The sequence below is a fragment of the Gavialis gangeticus genome, unplaced genomic scaffold (assembly GCF_001723915.1).
Source record: "Gavialis gangeticus isolate Ggan-Ray unplaced genomic scaffold, GavGan_comp1, whole genome shotgun sequence".
In the NCBI taxonomy this organism is placed as follows: domain Eukaryota; kingdom Metazoa; phylum Chordata; order Crocodylia; family Gavialidae; genus Gavialis; species Gavialis gangeticus.
Genome location: NW_017729011.1, coordinates 2,108,351 through 2,123,274, shown reverse-complemented (window position 1 = coordinate 2,123,274; position 14,924 = coordinate 2,108,351). Strand labels below are relative to the sequence as shown.

The following is a 14,924-nucleotide window of genomic DNA, read 5'->3' as shown; positions in this document are numbered from 1 at the left end:
GCTTGCACTCAGAAGTGCTGTGCTGTCCCCAAACTAGGTTGTAGCCTGCTGCCAATATACATTGTAAAATATAATTAATTTAGTTTTTACATAGTATAGTATGAAAAGTTGAAAAAAGGCTGTTTAATCTATATACTCTAGCCTGGGTTACTGTGACCACCTGCATGGAAGAAGTTAATAGTAAACAAAGTTTCTTTTTTCAGTTCATGTTTTCAAAATTATTTCTTAGGTGTCTAAAGGTTGGTAAAAGACACTACCTGAGTCCGTTTCAGAGAGCTCAGATTTACTGCATTCAGACCCAGATCTTTACCTGCTGCTGCCTTTTCCATTACAGTGTGATAGCTGAGTCTGAGAGATTCATTGTTTCCTGATTAGGTTCACAGGGATTTTAAACAGCTTGGTTTATGAGCAAGATTTCTTTTTCCTTCTTAATGACCAACCCTGCAAACTCGGCTTGGAGTCTGACAGACAAACTGACTTTAGTCCCTTGTCACGCTGGGTCTGCAAGCTAGATTCTGCCTCCAGCCACACGTGTCCAGTTCCATTGTCTCCCATAGGTTTACTCAAATGTAGGTGTTTGAAGTTAGCTCTGGCTGTACAGGATTAAAAGGTGTACAAATTGCTTGTTGCAAAAGTCAGGTTTGACTGATGCTCCCAGGGGCAGATCTGGGGAGCAAAATAGTGCTATTTTCACACTTAGAGCAGAGCTATGCATTACAGAAACCCTTTCCTTATTTATCCTTTATAATATGGATGTACATGGTGCTTATGTAAGCTGGTAATTCATAGTACTGGCAAGAACCAAGGAGGGTGTGAGCTCGCACAGGTGCACACTTCAGTGCACAGTTTGGTCAGTGTATTGTCACATGGGCCCTCCAGCAACTCCTTAGTATTCTTGTTTTCAGATTTTGCACAGCACTGCCAGCTCACCTCAACCCTGAGCTTCAACTTCCTGTTGTTTCAGTTCTGAGCTTCCAAAAAATGTTGTAGAACCACTTTCTTGGGCCAGCTTGTCATCCTTGTTGCAGTGGCCATTCTGGAACTGCATGCCTGTTCCAGTTCTGCTCCATAACTGCATAGGCCCTGTCCAGGGTGCAATGGACAGAAAAAGCATCATTTTTGTCTCAGAATGAAATATAGTAGAGTAAGGCTTAAGCTTAGATGGATGTGAGGCACATTTGGGTAGATGTATGAAACAATGATTGCTTGAGTGGTTAAGATTTTTGAAAAAAGTGGGGGGAAATGTGACACAATAGATGGGTCTCCTGGTTACGACCATATTCCATGAAGCTCTTGCTTTTCACCCCAGGTTTCTAAAATGGATTGTCCTCTTCTTCCTACAGACAATTTCAGGTACACCTGTGACATTTGTGGGAAAAAATATAAATATTACAGCTGTTTCCAAGAGCACAGAGACCTGCATGCCGTGGATGGTGAGTACCATTTCAGGCCTTTGTTCAGTTGGGCTGGGAACTAATAAATGATATATGCTGGGGCAGATAAAGTGTGATTCATGGAAGTCAGATGCCCCTCATAGGGTTTTACAAAATATACAACAATTCTCACCACTTAACATCAAGGCATGGTCTGCAGAGAGGCTTCACGTAGGCTAATAAGGACCTAGACTGGCTGACTGGGCCACATGCTAGGACCTGTAGGCTCAGCAAGCCATGCCTTTGTATTAAAGTTCATGGTTCCTGTGGGTTTTTTTTTCATCTGTACCTTAACATAAATTGTCAGGCTGGCTCTTGCCTGGGCAGAGTTTGTTTGCCAGTTGTTTCTTACTGCATAGGAACCATTTTTCCTGTACCTTTTCTTGAGAAACCATGTTACAGAGGTACAAGTGCAACAGGAGTTGTCAGCTGGTGTCTGAGCCCAGGGACCTTAAGGACTTTCCCTTTTCAGTGCAAACATATAAAATTACCCTAGGTGGTCAACATTCAGGCTGAGACAAGCACCTGTTCCTTGCATCAGTTTGATTAGAAAATTGATGGAAGGTATTAAGTGTTTGCTTGGGTTTTTCTTTTTCTGGGGGGGAATATTTTTATGTTTTTTCTTCCCTCTGTACTCTTGCTAAAGCCCTGAGGGTTCCAGGTTTTTATGCACCTTTTCCTCTAGCCCTCCTGAATGAGCCAAGGTAGCACCAGGCTATCATTGCTGCTTCTTACTCTGCCAGGGAGCTGGGACAGGGAGCATTTGTGACCAGAATGTAGCAACATGCTAGTGCCCAGAATTGCTCAAAACATGTCAAATTTTGTCAAACGTTTTTGCTCTTTTTCTTTTTACTGAAATGTTTGGAATGTTTAGACCAGCTCTAAGGGCAACAAGCATGTGCTGGCACCCCACAGCCCTCCAGGAAACTCCTTTTCTCATGCGGGGTAATGGAAATGGAGCTAATGGAATCGAAAGCTACCATTGGATTAAGAGTGTTTCCTCATGCTTGAATTGGGTCTTCCTAGCTAGAGCTCAGAGAGCCCTGCTCAGGGCTTCCAAAAAGCTCAAGTGTTTTTTCAAACTGGCTACCGTTTGCATCTTGCTAAGACACCACTTGCCTAGATGCGTTTGAGCAATTGGTTGTGTTTCAGTAGATACAGATGTGAGTGGTGTGCATCTGATGGTCATGGTGATCAGTGTGGGTTTGCGTCAGTGTTAGAACAAAGGCCTTGAGGGTCTGTGTACACTAGGGCTGGGCATGCTCAGGTATTTCCCTGTGTGAATGCTGCTTGGGAGAGGAGGGAGTGGGACAAGGGAGCCTGGCTTGTTCTGTGGTGCTGAAGTACGCTGAACTGGCATATGAAATACAGGAAGAAAGCAAGGCCATTTAAGAGGATTTAATTTCTGTTTTGTTTCTTCCCCCCCTTCTTCTATTCTGTGTTAGTTTTTAGTGTGGAAGGGGCCCCAGAAAACCGGGCAGGTAAGCGCAGATCCTTTGTGTGCTTTATTTCAAAAACCTGTTCAAGTATTCAGTAGTTCTCCGGCACCATGGGTCTGGTTCTACACTCATAACAGCCAGTGGAGTTTTGTCACTGATTTCAGTGGGAGCAGGACCAGTCCCTCAGTGTGTAGCAATGTTACATAGAGCCAATAGTTTGATGCCCAGCCCTATTAGATACCAGGCTTTTGTTGTACATGCAGTTGATCTATACTTCTGAAAATCAGAGAAACAAACCATGAATGCTTTTTCAGTCGTCTAAACTTGTTTGTTACATAAATAAAATTACTACCTAAAATGGATTGAGTTCTGATTGGTTACTGGACGTGCTGTGAGATGGTTATACAGCATCACTGGTCAGTATTTGTTAGCTGACTCCTGTTGTCTACTTCACTACACCGATTTCAAAAGAAAGGAAAATCTGTAGTTGAGAAACATGCTGGGAAAATGTCAGCAAATAGAAATCAAGCTTTGAAATGTTTACAGTATTTCTCTGATTTTTGATTTGTCTTCAAATTGTGCCATAGGACTAGAATGGGTTAATAGCTGTCTGGGAGGGCATGTGGAAGAGGAGCGACAAGTCCAAAACTCAGAAGAAGGTGTTGTTTAAACCTTGTGTTTTTGTTACAAGTTGAAATGTGTATGACCAGGTGCATTCACGGCCCATCTAACTGCATCAGGAAAGCCTTGGGGTGTTGTCAGCTTTCTGCTGGTTCTGTTCTTTTGCAGACCCCTATGACCAGGCAGTCATAGCACCTGACGAAGTGAAAGAAGAGGAGCCGGAACCATTTCAGAAGATTGGTCCAAGTATGCTTTATAATGGAGTTTTGAAGGTTCAAGAACATGGCACACAGTTTGAAACCTGGCATTTGCTAAAGGGTCTTCTTGGGTGACAATGAGAGATCAGGATGTTACAGGAAGATATTGAAACTCTAAGGATGTCAAAAAGTGTATTTCATTTCAAATTAGTTCCCATGTCCTGCAGCCGCACAGCTGGAGAAATGTTTTAAGCATGGGCAGAAGTTACCTTCGTTACAAGTTTGTTCAGGGTCCAGGAATCTTGGGTTCAGCCTTTATGCAAGTTCTCCTCTTTGCATTTGATTTAAGTATAAATGGTGCCTCTTGCTGAGGGGTACAGCATGGGCGAAGGTTCTCACCTTTTATCTTGGCTGAGTACACACAGAGCCTAAGTTGGGTCATAGAGGAAAGGGCGTTTGATCCAGCGTCCATCTCATGCTATAGTGATTGTTTGTCTGCTCAAGGGCTCTACCAATAAAAGTGAACAGGGCGGGGGACTGTGGATCAGGATTCAAGCACATTGGCAGAGCTATTTGGGGTTAGAGCCAGAACTGCAGTAGCCAGGCTGCTGCAGATGGGGTTGTGGCATATTGGCAGAGTTGACTGAGGGACAAGTGTCAGTCTGCACACACTTGCATGCTGGGAGATAAGCACACTAATTAGAATAAACCAAAAAAAAGAGGTTAACTTCTGAATTTATGGTTCTATATATTTCTGCATTTCCTGCCTGAGGTTAGAAGGGAAGGTGGTGAAATACTGATACCCTGTGCTATTTCCAGTGCTAACAGAAGCAGGAAGTACTGCAGGTATCTCAGGAAAAGTTCTTCTCCTCAGATTTCCAGCCCACTCTTACAGTCCCAAATGAGTTTAGGAAATATGAATCCAAATCAACCCCTCTGGTTGCATATTTGAATATTCTGGGGTTCATCTATGACTGTCACTATTGCTGTCACATAGGAGAGAGGAACTGTGTTCCCCTGGGTAGTGCTTGAGATTGGATTTCTCCCTTGTTTTCTCTCTGATTCATTGTATGATTTTTTTACAAGCCACTTAACCTGGCCATATATGCTGTTCTATTTAGATTTTAAGGCTGTGTCCATTACCATAAAATCCGGTTTTAACAAGAGAAAAGGTGTGTGGGTTGTGGGAGGGAGGTGGCTTTGAACAGTGTTTTCCAGCGTACAAGTAAAATGCTCTATCAGTGTGATTAGTCATTCTAAACCTTTTTATTTAGCACTTAAGTTCACACTTAAAAAATAAGTAAGTAAGTAATTATGCAAGATGATGGTGGGTTCCTTTCTGATTGATTCTTTGTTTCATCTTTGCAGAAACTGGCAATTATACGTGTGAATTTTGTGGCAAGCAGTACAAATATTACACTCCCTACCAGGAACATGTGGCACTGCATGCACCTATTAGTGAGTATCCTGCCGGAAATCTATTTCATTATGGAGTATGATTTACAATGGTCGGTAATTAACAGTAGGGTTGCACTAGTAAGACGTCATTCTTATGGATTCTTCTATTGCACCCAGTGAGAATGCAGCTGGTAGGCAGCTGATGATGGGCTGACTAAAGCAGCATAAAGCAGAGATAGGGAAAACTCTTAAAGGGAAACTGTTAAAGTTACTAAGACCTATTATTTGACCTACCTTCTTAACTGCCTATTTGAAAAAAAAATCCCCAAAAAACCCTGTAGTTACTTGTGTGGATGTTGCAGCTTTGTTTCCATGTCTTTTTTAATCTTAAAAAAACCCCTCTCCATGCAAGTGCATTCTCATGTATAAATCAGTGTCCAGCCCTCCTCAACTATCCTAAATAACAACTGAACATGCATACTGTGGAGAAATTCTTTTTGATGAGGAGGCAGATTTTTCTTTTAATCTTCCAAGCAAAAAACACAGACAGTGAGTGCATCTGCATGCTCATTAATACACTTTTGCCTACTGTGCTTTAAATTTAGTACCTCTAATGTGAGGTACAAACTAAATGCACATTAGGCTTCCTTAAAGCACAGTAGTGAAAGTGCACTCTTTTCTAGTGATGCTTAACGCATAGTAGCCTAATTTAACTGTGCATTAGTGTAGTAGCATGGTTTTTGCCATGATGCCCTAATGCGCAGTAAAATAAGCTACTGCTCATTAAAGTGCACATGTAGACATGCCCACTGAGTACAAAACAGGTTTTGAAATCGTAAGACTCACTGTGGCACTTTACTTTGAAATCACAGTCAATAAGATGTTTGTGCCAGGGAATCTTGGCAGACGTTAAATTTGGTAGGCAGAATAGTCACAGAAAGGGGAAGTTACAGGCAACAGTCCTATATACTTCGCATACAGACTTCTAGGGAGGCTGTGCAGGGAAATTCCCATTACATTCATTCTGGCAGAGGTTGGGAGGCGCGTTTCGAACACTTTAATAACATGTAGGGAACATCCTTGTGCTTTTTTCCACATGCCTGTCTCACGGTGCAGCATGGCACTGTACTTTGGTTTTGATGAGCAGTGGCTAATGCAGCTGCTACTTTTCTTGCATCTGTCCATGCACCAGCACCATGGTAATCAGAAGATGGATATGCACAGCTCTAGAAATAGGGTTTGGGTAGCTGCTCACCCACAACCAGCAGATGGAGCTCACACCCTGTTTCACAAAAATCATCACCATAGTTGTTAGCTAGGTTTTAACTTATTATTTTTAATTGCGTCAATTTTTTTTTTACACACTATATAGAAATAAACTGGGGACATTGTCCACCAACTCACACTTTTAAGGTAGGTCAAATGTTATTGGTTCTTAACAGCTTAGCAGTTTCCGTGCAAATTCTGGAGCATTCAGATAATTTAATTTTCACAATAGTGGTGCAAAATAGAGAAGCACTGATCATCTCTGTCACTACTTTCTCAGAATTGATGTTCTTAGACCCCATCAACATGAGGAAACTGACTCATTGCTCACATTTTGTCCTCAGAAATTGTTCTTCTCTGGGCCCTCCTACCCCCAGCAATTGGAGAAGGACATGGTTTTTTAGACTGGGCTAGAAGGACATCTACTGCTGACAGTGGTTATCAACAATAAGTCAGTTTCTCAGTGAACGTGGAGGCTCAGATTCAGGGCCCTGGGATCCCCAGTGAGAAACCAAACACAGTAACAAAGAAAGACTTGATACTTGCTTTAAGTAAGGAATATTTACCATATGGCTTTATAATGGAAAGTCTGGTCAGCAAGAAGTCTCACCTTCCAAAAATTATTATCAATAATAATAAAAAAAGGGAACTACCATTGTTGATATCTCTCCATCCTCCCCTGTCCTGATTAATAATATACAATGGCTGCTGGTTATAGCCCAGATTGTCCAGAAGGAACAGAAAGATCAGGTTATGCTTAGCACGTAGGTTTCTGCATGAAGAACTGCTAGAGTTCAGATGGGAAATACAGGACAGCCCACCTCAACCTGCTCCCCTTTCTCATGATGCAGAACAGTTTGTATCATGAGTCCAACACATAATGCAAATTCTCATGAGGTGAACCAGGATACTTCTCAGTCACTGGAATCCTGGATTCCAGAATTCATAGTTCAGGACATCCTGTGATTTTGTTGTGGCCTGCAAGGTAGATTTTAACCCATTTCACTGAGAACCAAGACAACTGCAGAGTTAACACGGGGGCTGCACAGGGAGGGTGAGGGATCAGGAGCTGTCATCACTTAGGCTAAGGCTTGCACAGTGGGAAGCCTTAGGTTCCAGAGTGGTTTCCACCTTTTGGAAAAAGGCAGAGATTTTCCAGAGCTGGCTTAAAGCACCAGTTCTGCAATTGCCTTTGCAAGGGAGGAGGCAGGGAAAAGTACCTTTGCTTACTTCTCTGCACCCCTGCAGCTGGCTGGAACCAGCAATTGCTGGGAGAGTGGCCAAATAAGTGAGTTGTAACTATTTTAGTAGATGGCTTTCATTAGCCTTGCTGCAAGGAAAAAAACACATCAGTCTCTCAGATGACATCATTTTAATTTATTAAAGCTATATGTATTTATTAGGGCTGTGCAAAGCTTCAGTTCCTGATTTGATTTGGCAGAGATTTGGCCTGATTCAGTAGCCAAACCTCCGAATCCGAAAAGAAATTAGGAGACCCTTTAATCTCTCCGAATCAAATTGGAGCCCTCTGAATTGATGTGGAGAGATTTAGAAAGATTCAGCAATTTGGACATGGACACAGCTTTAAATGTTTTTTCTACCTACCTCAAGGTACCAGAAGGCTTGTGAATGCTGCAGTGCTGGGGTACATGGAGTTTCCCACAAAAGCGCAGGGAGCTCCCCAGCGCAGTTGGCAGCAGACCCAGAAGTGAACCGGAAGCACTTCCAGTCCACTTTTGAGTCTATCAGGGAGCGCCTGCAGGGCCCGCCCCCCCACACCCTCCGGCTCAGTGACTGGTGCCTCCTGGGTCTGGGGGGTGGGGGGCAGCACCCAGGATCCCTCCACAGCTGATCACCAAGCCGGGGGTGGGGGAGCTGTGCTCCTGTGGGACACTCCATGCACCCCAGCATTGCAGCAATCACGAGCCACGCCTGCTACCTCAAGGCGTGTAGAAAAAATATTTAAAGCTGTGTCTGTGGCCAAATCACTGATTCTCTGAATCAGCATTGAATCTTCAGATTTGGATTTGGCCAAATCGAATCAGGGACAGTGATCCAAATCAACTGATTGAATCACTGTCCCTGATTCAGGCCGAATCTGAATCAAATAGGGCCCATTTTGCACACCCCTAGTATTTATCTTTTTCCTCTCCCATTTTTCCATGGCCAGGCTAACTGTCATATAATTTATGGTGGCAAACCATGAAATTCACTTGTTGCACAGGAAGATAGGTGAGTTAGTTGAGCAGGACATCAGTCAGGATTTTCCCTTTCCTTTCAATACTGCCTAGGCTTATCCCCTCCCTCCCCTCTCCTCACACCACAATGCTTTGTTGTACTCATGATCAAGTGAATTTTTGGTGCAATACATGGCATTTGACAAGCCACTTGCAACCAAGAGAGTTACAACTGAGATTTTGTCCCAAGTTTTAGTCAGTCTCTCAAGAGGGATTCATGGCACAATTGCTGCAGTAGTAACTTTAGGGTGTAGATACAGGAGACACAGCCATCAACCTGAGATGTTCTGGGTCTCTCTGCTCGAGTTCAGCTTCCCTTCTACAGTTTATTAACTTCTCTCCCTTCTCCTCCCCTCACCATGATGCTATTTAATAAGATCCAAAGACAAGGGTTCCAATTCTGCAAGGTCTGCAAGATTTTTTGGTATGATTTTGGTCCTAACAGCTGACACAAGGTCATGAGTTTCTTTGCATTCCTGGAGACATGTTCTTCAGAAGATGGGAGCTGCTGCAGTGAGTGGGAATGATCCCCAGGGATCTCTGGGAGGAGGAAGTGTGTGGAATGAGGGTTTCATATTGCTAGAGTTGGAGGTTTCACTTTCTAAAAATACACATTCCTGTCATCTTTCTTTTACCCTATGTCACAGACAGGCCCGTCTACCTACCACCTCTAAAAATTGTGCTGAGGGACCTGCTTATAACACAATTCAGAATGCAGAACATCTGGAACGTGGCTCTGTCCTGATTTGTAGATGTACCCGTAGCTGTGTGTTCGGTGTGTTTGTGAGCACTGAGGCACAACTGTTCCTGGCTGTGGGAAGATTCAGGGACATGCTTGAAACATTCTTGAGGTCTCACCTGCACAGCAAGATGAAACGTACTCAACTATGTTGGGAAACAACTGTGTTGTGATTGGATCCCCTAATGCAGTTGTTTTAAAAGTGTAAATGAAATCCAATGCAAGTTGGAATTGCAGTAGGAGAAATCTTCACAGCGTGGTTTTTGGCCTGCTCTGTGGTGGTGCATGAGTGGCACCCATAAGCACTCCGTCACAAAAAAGGGTAACAAAGGTCATAATCAAGAACATAGATCAGTAGAGTAAAATAAAATTAGCATGAGCACAAGCATCCATTGCTCCAGGGATGAAAATCAGATGTAAAAAAGGTTAAGGGAATATATTGAGCCTGCTTTTTCATCTCCACCTTCAGGGTCAGTATTAATGGACTATAGCTTGTGAGACTGCTAATGGCAAGAGGCATTTCACCATTGACTGCCTCTTTAAAAGTAATTTCTACCATGCCCCTGAAAGCGAAACTTTAACAGTCTTTGTCAGGAATTGGCCTATTTCCAGCCCATAAGATCATGGTAGCTGAGAGGAGTAGGGGTCCTATTTAACATAGTTTAAACATGTCATCCCTCTTCACTGAGTAAAGTCCCATTCTTGAAGATACCTTTTTTCACTAATGTAGTCTTTCGCTGCCTTGCCAGGTAACATTTTTTATTCTAAAAAGCATATGGAAGATGAAATAGCTCTTGAGTTCAGAAGTGATTCCTTACATAGGCAATGTTAAGATTATTCCATCTTCATCATCCAGCCAGCCCTTTTAACCACACTTCTACTTGCCCATCTTACAAAATCTTCTTTAAGAAACCTGATCGAAAAATTACCAGTCTTTTATCTGCAGTAAATTAAGTAGTTAAAAATACCTCCTGTCTTTTTGTTTTCATTTGACACTGAGGAGGGTATTAGTTGCTTCCAGGAGGGTCATGAGGAAATGAGAGCCTGAATCCATCTTTCACTCCTTTGCTCTGGCAGGCCTAGAACATAAAGATCATATGACGAACACTAGAAAAATAACTCACTGTGATCTTCTAGAGTCTAGACCGAACTCCAGTATGTGACACAGGCCAAAGGACTTTGCTGAGTTAGTTCCTATTTGAACTAGAGCAAATTCTTTTGGATCGTGTACAGTCTTAATTTTTAAAAAATGCCAATGATGGAGAATCCACCAGAACCCTTGGTTAATGAATATTGTGGCTTGCTACCCTTACTAAATTCAAACCAAATCTTCTAGCCAGTGAATATTCCTATACCGTTGTCTGTTAGATTAAGGAGCCCTGTATTATTGAATTCACATTCCCCACATAGGTATTTATGGGCTGTGATCAAGTCCCCCCTTAAGCTTCTCTTTATTAAAATAAGCAAATGGAGCTCCTTGCGTCTTTTAGTTAAAAATACATTTTCCAATCTTCTAATAATTCTCATTGTCAGCTTCAAATCCTCTCCAGTTTTTCAACTTCCTTTTTGAACTATTGATATCAGAACTGGACACAGTATTCCAGAAGTGGTCCAGAACATCAAATACAGAAATATAATAAACTCTTTACTTCCATTTGATATTTCCTTGGTTATACATATGAGGATTATATTAGGTCTTTTGGTCATTGCAGTGCATTGGGAGTTCATGATCAAATGAATGGCCGTCAAATCCCTAGGCCTCGATCAGAGTCTGCTTCCAGAGATAGTACCCCCATTCTGTATGTACTGCCTGCTTTGTTGTTCCTGTGTGCATGATATTTCCTTTGGCTGTGTCAAAACGTGCATTGTAGTTTGCACCTAGCCTCCCAAGCAGTTCAGATCATTCAATATCAGTGACTGACCGGCCAGGTTTTTGTCATCCATCTGCACGTGTTAACAGTGTTGGTTTTACATTTTCTTCAGGGTCACTAATTCACATGTTAAATAGCACTGAGCCAAGTGCCAGTCCCACTGAACAACCATTGCCACACTGGATTGCACCCATGGTCTGTCTAGTCCAGTTGTCTGTTTCAGACAGTGGCCAGCATCAGACATTTCCTAGAAAGGAAACACCCAAAAGCAAACGTGAAATAATCCAACCCTCAGTTTGATCTTAGTTGGTCCTTGATAGTTGAATTAGGAGGTTTTGTATTCCTTCCAATGGATCAGTATTCTTATCCATATAAATATCCAGTTCATCTGGCTGCTTGGCCTCTTGCAAGCCTGTGGTAATGAGTTCCACAGTACAAACCTCTTTTCAGCAGATATCCCAAAGGAGGTATGTGATCTTCTCTACATCCACCATGTCTTAGTGCCACAAATTAGCCCTGAGCCCTTCCTGAGTGCCACTCTGATCCCCTTCCACTGCCTCATCTGCTGTGTTGGTTTCTGTTCCCTGCTATGTGCTCCCTGCCTGATCTCCTCTGCTTCCTGCCCTATCTGTTGCTATGCAGCCACCTATCCCCTTGCCATCCTGCCACATGCCACACACACAGGCTGCCCATGATACTTGTGGCATGTGTGCCTCAGGTTGGCCACCCCCGCATTAGATTTGACCTTCAAAGATAATTTACATTTCGGTAGTCCAGAACTAGCCTGAAGCTTTTGCCACAAATATCCAGCATCCCCAAGGACTCTAGAACAAATAGCATTTTGATCCGGTCTGGTTTTTATCTCATCTGCTGGGATTCTGCATGTCCCAGCCACTCTCAGATGGGGCCCTGTCCCTTGTCTGGCTGAATCTGAAGCAGCATCCCTATTTGGCTTTAAAGAAAGAAGGGTAAAGTAAGCACCACCAGTACATCAAAAGTCTGAGGCTAAAAAATAGTTCTGTGCATCCTCAAAAGATGTCAGATTAGACCACATTTTCACTGTTGTCAGTGCAGGGAAAGAGAAATTATCTTTGAAAGTGGTAATATTGTGGAGAGTTCACTGCTTAGCTTTCACAAAGAGAGCAGTCTCTAGACTACAAAAGGTCTGAGGGGCCTCCATGTTCCTGACACTGAATGGTTGGCTGGTTTCCATTGCTCTTGGTTGGAGGAGATTGGGAACAAATCAACATTTGACAGGAACAGCACCTGGAGGAAACATGGTGACACATAGGAGACCATCATAATGGACTTAACATTTGCTGACCGTGAAGCGGCACCTGAAGAGGGATTATCTGTGGGGACTGAAATGAAGCCTGGAAAGCAAAAACAAGCCTTTCACCTACTCAGATGGCTGGAGGTCAAGCAGAGCAGAAGTTTCTGAACCTAAGCTATGAGAGAACCTCCTGTAAATTCCTCTGCGGAAGCTCAATAGCTTTTACGAGAAATGCCACTAGATCTGTGTAGACAAAAACTGTTTTTGAGGTGTCTGCGTGCAGGTGCTTTGAATGATACACATCCCTGTCAAAAGTGGGCAGGCATAAGTCTGTGAAGGGCAGCTACATATGGGTCCATATCATCTTCCAGTTTAGGATTTTGCAAATGAGCACAGAGCCCAGGGCCTCAATCAAGGCAGTGATTCAGACGTATTTTCTCCTTGCTGATTTCAGATGGCTTTGTTTTTGCAGTGACAGCATGCAAGAATTCCTTATTCAAGGTAACTGCTCCTGATTTAATAAGATCACAATAAGATTTACAAAGCAGTTGTTGGGGTCAGCCCTAAGTCTGTGGGCAGCACATAGTGTCCCCTTTTGCCCTTGGGGAGGAGAAATCAATAATAGCAAGCTCCAGTTGTGGGGCTGGGTGAGATCCTTGATTCCTGACATTCGTGTCTGGCCACTGGTGTTCGGCTTCAAGAATACGTACCCAAATCTCAGCTGAAAAGAATTGTTGAGAAGTTAGAGAGATTGTTGGGTTATGCTTGCCTTTTGATACATTCTTTAAAAAAAGTCTTGGGTCTGAGCAAGCAGTACTCTGTCCAGAAATGTTCACATGTGTTCTGGCACCGCGAATTCCTGGTGATACTTCCTACTCACTGCAGACACCAAAGAATCTCCCTTAAAATCAAGTGATGCTCTGAGAACATATCCACAGTGATACACAACATTCATGCGTCTCACTAGCTTTTTTGACCTGAGATGGCATCCAAAGGCCTCACCTGACTCATGGGATGGTAACTGAGCCTCCCCTTCCTCAATACCATCACCCCTTATTCTTTTCAATCAGACAGATTAAATGGAAAAGAATGATAGGTGTGAGTTGGTGAGATTAGCGACCAAGCTCTAGAAAGCACATAAGGCTCATGAAGCAATGTGAACTCCCCCAGATAAAGCACTGAAGGAAGGAGATTGAAAATTCACTCTCTGTGTTCAGAGACTGTTAAAAATGTAGAGGGGAAACCTCAAGGTTCCTGTTCAAACAAATGGAGCTTCTGGATGTACTGGGTATGCCCTGCAGATTTGGTGGAGGAGTAGTAGGATTCCTGGCCTGCTTGGGTTGGTCAAGGAGCAGTTAAAAGTGTAAGTGAAACTGATAAGTTTGAGGAGTCTGTCCCTTTGGGTGAGTGGGGAAATCCTTCATGTTGTATGGGATTCAGTGGATCCACAAGTGCTGCAGGTCCCCTTGTAAGGGAGTCGTGAGCATGACTATTAGAAAGCAATCCTTCCAGAATGCACAGATTCTGGGAGCTGACTGACTGTCCAGGCACTAGTTCTGAGTGTTCATATCCAGAGTTCTCTCGATCTCCACTCTTCGTGGCAGTGAAGACACAGGCGAGCCAATCCGGCAAAAAAACACCGGCTTCAATAATCCGATGTTCCACCCTCCTGCACCGCACCCCCTCCGGTGTCCCACCGGCATCCCCATCCCAGATGTTCCGCGCTCCAAATTCTGGATCCCCAGGAAGCAAGGCCACCACAGGTACCAATTGCCTTTATACCATCAACTTTCTTAACTGCTTAGCACCCACTCCTGCCTTGGGTTAGCTTTTGTCCCTCTTTGGACTCAAAGTCCATTCCCATCCATGGCTGTCCCAGAGAAGCCATCACCAGAAGGACTTGAAGGGATTAACTCCTTGGCACTGTGCAAAGGATAATTAAAGTCAGCACTAGGCCTGTCTCCTTTCCCTAATTGTAACCCATTTGCCATTGAAATTAAACCTTTTTTTAAAAAAACATTGTACTAACTGCAAGGCACTAAAGAGACCCTGGTTCAAATCCTGGTGTCACAAACCAAGGAGAGCTTCTTGACCAAGATTTGCTTAGTGGCTTGTCAGAGTTCCCCCACTACCACCACCCCACAAGATGTTGCTTTCAGGGCTTGGCTGGGTGGGAAGAAAAGCAAGGCTGTGTAGAGTGCATGAATTCAAATGGTGCTTCAGGCATCAGGAGAACTGAGTAGGGATAAGCTGGGCTCCAGCAGCAAGATTCTCAGTGCAAATTTATTAGGACTGAGTCAGAAGAATCAAGTATGAATAGCTGTCCCCATCTCCCCTGCTCCCTTGTTCCAAATAATATTGGAAATAAGCATAGAGATGGAACAACAGTGCTATATAAGTGAGATATATGGTTCACATTTCCATATGATAGTGATTCATTCTTCCATATA

The 14,924-nt window shown here is 43.3% G+C and overlaps 1 protein-coding gene across 1 annotated transcript in view; it reads left to right on the top strand.

Moving 5' to 3' along the window:
- ZNF618 (zinc finger protein 618) overlaps positions 1-14,924 on the top strand; it is a 142,748-nt gene that overhangs the window by 82,786 nt on the left and 45,038 nt on the right. The window contains exons 7-11 of the mRNA XM_019510277.1: positions 1,344-1,433; positions 2,879-2,914; positions 3,662-3,739; positions 5,059-5,148; positions 14,049-14,237. Of these exons, the coding sequence (XP_019365822.1) occupies positions 1,344-1,433; positions 2,879-2,914; positions 3,662-3,739; positions 5,059-5,148; positions 14,049-14,237 (483 nt within the window). The remainder of the gene's footprint in view (positions 1-1,343; positions 1,434-2,878; positions 2,915-3,661; positions 3,740-5,058; positions 5,149-14,048; positions 14,238-14,924) is intronic.